This window comes from Amblyraja radiata, chromosome 13 (genome assembly GCF_010909765.2).
Source record: "Amblyraja radiata isolate CabotCenter1 chromosome 13, sAmbRad1.1.pri, whole genome shotgun sequence".
Lineage (NCBI taxonomy): Eukaryota > Metazoa > Chordata > Chondrichthyes > Rajiformes > Rajidae > Amblyraja > Amblyraja radiata.
In genome coordinates this window covers 11876113-11883980 of record NC_045968.1, presented here as the reverse complement: position 1 = coordinate 11883980, position 7868 = coordinate 11876113, and the positions used below count along the sequence as shown (strand labels likewise).

Below are 7868 nucleotides of genomic sequence, written 5' to 3'. Positions count from 1 at the left end.
TAGAAGATTGAGGGGGGATCTTATAGAAACTTACAAAATTCTTAAGGGGTTGGACAGGCTAGATGCAGGAAGATTGTTCCCGATGTTGGGGAAGTCCAGAACAAGGGGTCACAGTTTAAGGATAAAGGGGAAATCTTTTAGGACTGAGATGAGAAAAACATTTTTTACACAGCGAGTAGTGAATCTCTGGAATTCTCTGCCACAGAATGTAGTTGAGACCAGTTCATTGGCTATATTTAAGAAGGAGTTAGATGTGGCCCTTGTGGCTAAAGGGATCAGGGGGTATGGAGAGAAGGCAGGTACAGGATGCTGAGTTGGATGATCAGCCATGATCATATTGAATGGCGGTGCAGGCTCGAAGGGCCGAATGGCCTACTCCTGCACCTATTTTCTATGTTTCTATGTTTGTGTCTATCTTCGGTGTAAACCAGCATGTGCAGTTCTTTGCTACATATGACGTGACAACTCTAACTGCACTTGTGGCCCATCAGTATGTGGAGAAGCTCTTCCCGTTGCTGTTGTTCAGCAAGATCAGCTGCCGTATCATTCCACGTAGTTTTGGCTTGTAATTCAGCCCCACTGCTAATGAGTAATCGTACAACATTACAATGCCCCATCTCTGCAGCCAGGTGCAAGGGAGTCTTCTTCATCCAGTTTCGGGCGTCTATGTCTGCCCCACGCTGAACGAGGAGTTTCGCCACCGCCTCGTCACCTTGACTAGCCGCACAGTGCAGTGGGGTCATCTGGAGCGCGTCCTTGCTCTCGATGGCAGCGCCGAACTGCAACAAGAGGTCCACAGCAGCAACCCCGCTGCCCACAGCCCTGTGGAGGGGCGAGTGCTGGTTTACATTCAATGCATCCACCGCGGCTTTCTGTCGAAGCAGCAGCTGCAGGATCTAAAGAAAGAAAACTTTTGCCATTTGTAACGTCTTTGAGGAAACAGATCAGTGACATCTTCACGGGAAAGGCAGCATCTTCTGGGGAGAAGGAATGAGCGACATCTCGGGTCGAGACCCTTCTTCGGACTGGAACCTAACGGAAACCTCACCCATTCCTTCTCTCCAGAGATGCTGCTTGTCCCGCTGAGTTACTCCAGCATTTTGAGTCTACCCTCGGTGTAAACCAGCATCTGCAATTCCTCCCTCCACACTGATAACATTACAGCATTTCAACAATATGGATATGACAGGTTCACAGGGATATGGGCCAAAAGTGGGCAGGTGAGCTTAAAGCTAAAGAGAGAGGGGAACGATTTAATAGGAACCTGAGGGGCAATCCTAAACCCTCAATCCTAAAGGTGTTAGTTAATACAGACGTGTGTATCCTGAGCAAGGATTTGAGTATAGGAGCAGGGAGGTTCTACTGCAGTTGTACAGGGTCTTGGTGAGACCACACCTGGAGTATTGCGTACAGTTTTGGTCTCCAAATCTGAGGAAGGACATTATTGCAATAGAGGGAGTGCAGAGAAGGTTCACCAGACTGATTCCTGGGATGTCAGGACTGTCTTATGAAGAAAGACTGGATAGACTTGGTTTATACTCTCTAGAATTTAGGAGATTGAGAGGGGATCTTATAGAAACTTACAAAATTCTTAAGGGGTTGGACAGGCTAGATGCAGGAAGATTGCTCCCGATGTTGGGGAAGTCCAGGACAAGGGGTCACAGCTTAAGGATAAGGGGGAAATCCTTTAAAACCGAGATGAGAAGAACTTTTTTCACACAGAGAGTGGTGAATCTCTGGAACTCCCTGCCACAGAAGGTAGTCGAGGCCAGTTCATTGGCTATATTTAAGAGGGAGTTAGATGTGGCCCTTGTGGCTAAGGGGATCAGAGGGTATGGAGAGAAGGCAGGTACGGGATACTGAGTTGGATGATCAGCCATGATCATATTGAATGGCGGTGCAGGCTCGAAGGGCCGAATGGCCTACTCCTGCACCTAATTTCTATGTTTCTATGTTTCTCTTGGATACCAAGAGCAGTTAAGTTTTTCAATTGAACACAAAGTGCTGGAGTTACTCAGCAGGTCAGGTAGTATCTCTGGAGAGCATGGATAGGTGAATTTGGGTCGAGATCCAGTCTGAAGAAGTTCTCTTGTTCTCATCCATGTTCTCCACAGATGCTGACAGACCCGCTGATTTACTCCAGCACTTTGTGTCCTTTTGTGTATTAACCAGCATCTGTTCGTTAATATACAAAAGGCAACATAATATACAAAAGGCAAGTCCAGCAGCATAATCAAGTATGAGTCTCACCCCGATCACTCCCTCTTCTCCCCTCTCCCATCAGGCAAGAGGTACATTAGCTAATGTAACCCCACTTTTTAAGAAAGGAAGGAGAGAGAAAACGGGGAATTATAGACCAGTTAGCCTTACATCAATAGTGGGGAAGATGCTGGAGTCGATTATTAAAGATGTTATAGCAGTGCATTTGGAAAGCAGTGACAGGATCGGTCAAAGTCAGCATGGATTTATGACGGGGAAATCATACTTGACTAATCTTCTGTAATTTTTTGAGGATGTAACAAGTAGAATGGATGAGGGAGAGCCAGTAGATGTGGTGTATCTGGACTTTCAAAGAGCCTTTGACAAGGTCCCACACAAAAGATTAGTGTGCAAAATTACAGCACGTGGTATTAGGGGTAGGGTATTGACATGGATAGAGAACTGGTTGGTAGACAGGAAGCAAATAGTAGGAATTAACGGGTCCTTTTCTGAATGGCAGGCAGTGACTAGTGGGGTGCCGCAAGGCTCAGTGCTGGGACCCCAATTATTTACAATATACATTAACGATTTAGACGAGGGAATTAAATGTAACATCTCCAAATTTGTGGAATGCACAAAGCTGGGTGGCAGTGTGAGCTGCGAGGAGGATGCTATGAGGCTGCAGGGTGATTTAGATAGGTTGGGTGATGGGCAGATTCAGTTTAAAGTTATATCCCCCAATATTATGTGCCCTAATTTTCCCCACTAATCTCCTATGTGGGACCTTATCAAATGCTTTCTGAAAGTCCAGGTACACTACATCCACTGGCTCTCCCTTGTCCATTTTCCTAGTTACATCCTCAAAAAATTCCAGAAGATTAGTCAAGCATGATTTCCCCTTCGTAAATCCATACTGACTCGGACCAATCCTGTTACTGCTATCAAAATGTGCAGCTATTTCATCTTTTATAATTGACTCCAGCATCTTCCCCACCACCAATGTCAGGCTAACTGGTCTATAATTCCCTGTTTTCTCTCTCCCGCCTTTCTTAAAAAGTAGGATAACATTAGCTACCCTCCAATCCACAGGAACTGATCCTGAGTCTATAGACCATTGGAAAATTATCACCAATGCATCCACGATTTCTAGAGCCAATTCCTTAAGTACCCTGGGATGCAGACCATTAGGCCCTGGAGATTTATCAGCCTTCAGTCCCATCAGTCTATCCAACACCATTTCCTGCCTAATGTGGATTTCCTTCAGTTCCTCCATCCCCCCAGATCCTCTGGCCACTACTATATCAGGAAGATGGTTTGTGTCCTCCTTAGTGAAGACGGATCCAAAGTACCTGTTCAACTCATCTGCCATTTCCCTTTTCCCCATAATAACAATTTCGGTCTTCAAGGGTCCAACTTTGGTCTTAACTAATTTTTTCCTCTTAACATACCTAAAGAAGCTTTTACTATCCTCCTGTATATTATTGGCTAGCTTACCTTCATACCTCATCTTTTCTTCCCGTATTGTCTTTTTAGTTATCTTCTGTTGCTCTTTAAACATTACACAATCCTCTTGCTTCCCACTCATCTTTGCCACGTTGTTGTTCTTCTCTGCTATTTTTATACGGTCCCTCATGTCCCTTGTCAGCCACGGTCGCCCCTTACTCTCCTTGGAATCTTTCTTCCTCCTAGGAATGAACTGATCCTGCACCTTCTGTATTATTCTTAGAAATACCTGCCATTTTTGATCCACTGTCATCCCTGCTAGTGTATCTTTCCAGTCAGCTTTGGCCAGCTCCTCCCTCATGGCCCCAGAGTCCCCTTTATTCAACTGTAACACTGACACCTCCGATCTACCCTTCTACCTCTCCAATTGTAGATTAAACCTGATCATGTTATGGTCACTACCTCCTAATGGTTCAGTAACCTCGAGGTCCTTTATCAAATCCGATTCATTAGATAACACTAAATCCAGAATTGCCATCTCCCTGGTAGGCTCCAATACAAGCTGTTCTAAGAATCCATCACGACGGCACTCCACAAACTCCCTTTCTTGGGGTCCAGTACCAACCTGATTTTCCCAGTCTACCTGCATGTTGAAATCTCCCATAACAACCACAGCATTACTTTTGCTACATGCCAATTTTAACTCCTGATTCAACTTGCGCCCTATGTCCAGACTACTGTTTGGGGGTTTCAGACTGCAGTTTTGTGTTGTTTCCAGGTTTTCCACCTCACCTCTATTCTTCCACATGCAGCAGCTTTGTGGAGAGCAGTTTCGTTAATTTCATCCTTGGCATTAACGTCAGCTCCCTCCTTCAGTAGATATTCGGTAACCTCGGTGTGCCTGGCCTGCACCGCCAGTTGCAACGGTGTCACGCCGTCATCCGTCCTTTCGTCCAGCGCACTCCCTTCCGTGAGCAGCAGCAGCTCGGCCATTTCCCTGTGTCCGTTGACGGCGGCCCAGTGTAAAGGGGTCCACTTGTTGTTGTCCTTGATGCCCGCCGACGCCCCGTATTTCAGGAGCCGCCGGGCGGTGTCGACGTGACCGTGGGCCGTAGCACAGTGCAGCGGGCTGGCTCCACACCGGGTCCTGGCCTCGAGGAGAGCTCCACGATGCAGAAGATAGTCCACGGCCTCGGCGTGGCCGTTCAGAGCAGCCCTGTGTACGGGCGTGTAATGGAACTCGCTGCGCTGGTTGATGGCTGCCCGTCTGTGGAGGAGGTGTTTGATCAGAGGGATATTGCCACAGAACGCTGCGTGTTGCAGTGGCGTCCAGCCAGACTCACTCCCGCAGTTTTCATTCCAAACAAGAGGCCTGTGGCAATTAGATGAACGTCAACATCAGTGTATCATTCATCGAGTCACACAGTATAGAAACAGGCCCTTTGGCCCAACTTGAAAGTCAAGAGTCTGTCCCACTTAGGCCATTTATTTCGGTGACTGCCGGTGACTGTCACAGTCGTAGCAGGTCGCTGAAAAAAACGGCGACTGGACCCCCACCCTATGACAATGTCTACAACAATGTCTACAACAACCTACCACCAAGTCGACGCCAAGCTACCGACAACCGGCGACCCATTAGGACCCAAGCTACGACTCTGTCGGCGACAACTGAAGACAATTTAAGGCAATTCAGTCGCCGGTACCTGATGCAGGTTGACGTAGGCAGTCGCCAATGGAATTCACCGAAGTCAGCACCAGCGACAACCTATGTCATCCTGGCCACAACCTGCGACAGCACCTACGTCAGGAGAAGTCAAGCTACGCTCCTTGGCATCATGCCCACTGCCGAAAGTTTTTGAACATTTCATAATCCAGCGGCGACCAGAAAAACGCTACCACTCTTTGGGCGACTGAGGAGACGACTCACGACCATACAGGCGACACCCCGGCGACCATGTGGCGACCGCCTAGTCGCCTGAAAAATAGCCTAAGTGGGACAGGCCCTTTAGCTGAGAATAACGTTTGGGAACCTACCTTAATTCAGTTTCTGTTCTCATTTCTCTTTACAGTACAGAATCAGGCCCTTCGGCCCAACTTGCCCATGCCGACCAAGATGCCCCATCTATGCTAGTTCCCACCTGCTCGCAATTGGCCTATATCCATCAAAACCTTTTTGTCCATGTACCTCTTTGTCCAAATGCCTTTTAAATGTTGTTATAGTAGCAATGTTACAAAATTTTGAGATTTAAAAAATCAAGTCTCTAATTAATCCCATCAGATAAAGCATAAAAAGAAGTTTAATTTGATACCTAATTCACTTTCATATCTCAAGTATTTAAAACGTTATGACCATTTTCATACTCGGAAATTAGCATCTTGTTCCCTATTGATTTTCTATGGACATAACAAAAAAGTTGTGATCGTGGACAGTCAAAAGCCCATAACTTTCTTAAAAATTAAGAGAACTGAATGAAATTTTCAGTTATCATAGATTGAAGCATTCTGAAACAAATATAAAATAATCTTACTTGGATGACCTGAAATTAAAGCATATAATTAGTTAGTTACCCAATTGTAGCTAATTACAAAACTCAATTACTAGATCTAAACATTTATCCATTTCTTAAGAAATGATTAACATGTTTAAATAGCCTAAGTATCCAAATAATATTCACAAAGAATTCACAATAAAACATGATTTTAAAATCTCATTTACATTAATTTATAGGCCAAATGGAAGGAATTTAGTGTTCAATTGCTGTAAATTAATGACATTTAAATCAGCTTGCAAGTGGCTGCGCTGGTTTAGAACGTTCACATTGCGGTAGATTTGTACCCCAAATGCCCAGAAAAATACTGCAGGATATAATGGGCCCCATATTAGCTACCCGCAACATTAAACTTTGTATAAAGGGATCTTAAGAAGCCCTTTTTAACGTAAAAATAAACAGCCTACCTTCTATTGTCCCCTGTATGAGATCCGGCCCGTTGTCGGTGGTCGCGGGTTTAGAGGTTAATTTTTAACCTACTATAACAAGTCAATAAAACCCTTAAAACTAATAATAGCTCCAGCGACGGAATCTTCCAGCGATTTTTCGTTAATAATTAACCAGGCTGAGCAAGCTCAGTTTGAACAGCCTAGGGAAAATCGCGTTTTAAACCCGCCCCCTTCTAAACGGCGCCAAAATCGCGCACACGGGCTGGGACAGATTTTCAGCGACCTTCAGGTACGTTTTACAACATACCTAGTTATAGTACCTGCCCCAATTACCTCCTCTGCTAGCTCATTCCATACACCCACCACCCTTGCCCCTCAGGTTCCTACTAAATCTTCCCCCTCTCACCTTAAACCTCTGTCATCTTGTTCTTGATTTTTCTACTCTGGATAAAAGATTATGTATTCGCCCTATCTCTTCCCCTCATGATTTTACACGCGTTTATTTAATATTTTCTTTTAAAACTGTGTAGAATTTGTGACCAATAGATCAACAATATATTTTTCGAAAAAGACACACAGTGCTGGAGCAACTCAGCAGGTCAGGCAGCAATTCCGGAGGACATGGATAGATGATGTTTCAGGTCGGGATCCACCTTTAGTCTGATCTGTCTGATCAGACCCAAAATATCACCTATCCATGTTCCCCAGGGATGCTGCCTGATCCACTGAGTTACTCCAGCACTCGGTGTCTTTTTATTTTAAACCAGCATCTGCAATTCCTTGTGTTTCAATAATATTTTATCAGTTTGACAACATACTTCAATGTTTTTGACGGCAATTGGCTTTGAACTCCATTCAACCCTCTTCCCTGGCTTGCAACTGGCGATGGCTGTATTCCGTTTTCGGAGGTGGGTCCCACGGAGGCACTTAGAGGGTCGCACGTTCCCTGCTGAAGTGGGTTCATGTCCACGGTCTTGCTGTTCTTGTCGGGGTAGGAGATCGAATCGTGCAACTCCATCCATTTCCACGTCATCTCGGAGAGTTCAGACATGGTGGATTCTGGAAAATAAATATTATCTGACAAATGCCGCTACTGATCACAATTACCAACAGGGATGAAAGCAAGAGTTTAGAGGTACAGAGTGAAAACAGGCCCATTGGCCCATCGACCTGCCGAGTCCACGCCGACCAACGATCACCAGCACACCCGTTCTATGTTATCCCGGTTTTGCATCCGACAATTGTACCGAAGCCAATTAACCTACAAACACGCACGTCTTTGCAATAT

At 45.4% G+C, this 7868-nt stretch overlaps 1 protein-coding gene across 1 annotated transcript; it reads right to left on the bottom strand.

The window, feature by feature from the left end:
* Positions 1-467: 467 nt before the first annotated feature.
* LOC116980125 (ankyrin repeat domain-containing protein 65-like) lies at positions 468-7631 on the bottom strand. Its single transcript, XM_033032236.1, has 3 exons — positions 7399-7631; positions 4435-5014; positions 468-896 (listed from the first exon to the last, which is right to left on the bottom strand). The coding sequence occupies exons 1-3, from the start codon at positions 7629-7631 to the stop codon at positions 468-470; spliced, it is 1242 nt and encodes a 413-aa protein (XP_032888127.1).
* Positions 7632-7868: the final 237 nt, after the last annotated feature.

Coding starts and splice junctions, on each gene's coding strand:
- LOC116980125 (XM_033032236.1), bottom strand. CDS start 7,631: ATGTCTGAACTCTCCGAGATGACGTGGAAATGGATGGAGTTGCACGAT. Junction 5,015..7,398: donor TTGCCGTCAAAAACATTGAA/GTATGTTGTCAA, acceptor TAATTGCCACAG/GCCTCTTGTTTGGAATGAAA. Junction 897..4,434: donor CTGCATGTGGAAGAATAGAG/GTGAGGTGGAAA, acceptor TTCTTTCTTTAG/ATCCTGCAGCTGCTGCTTCG.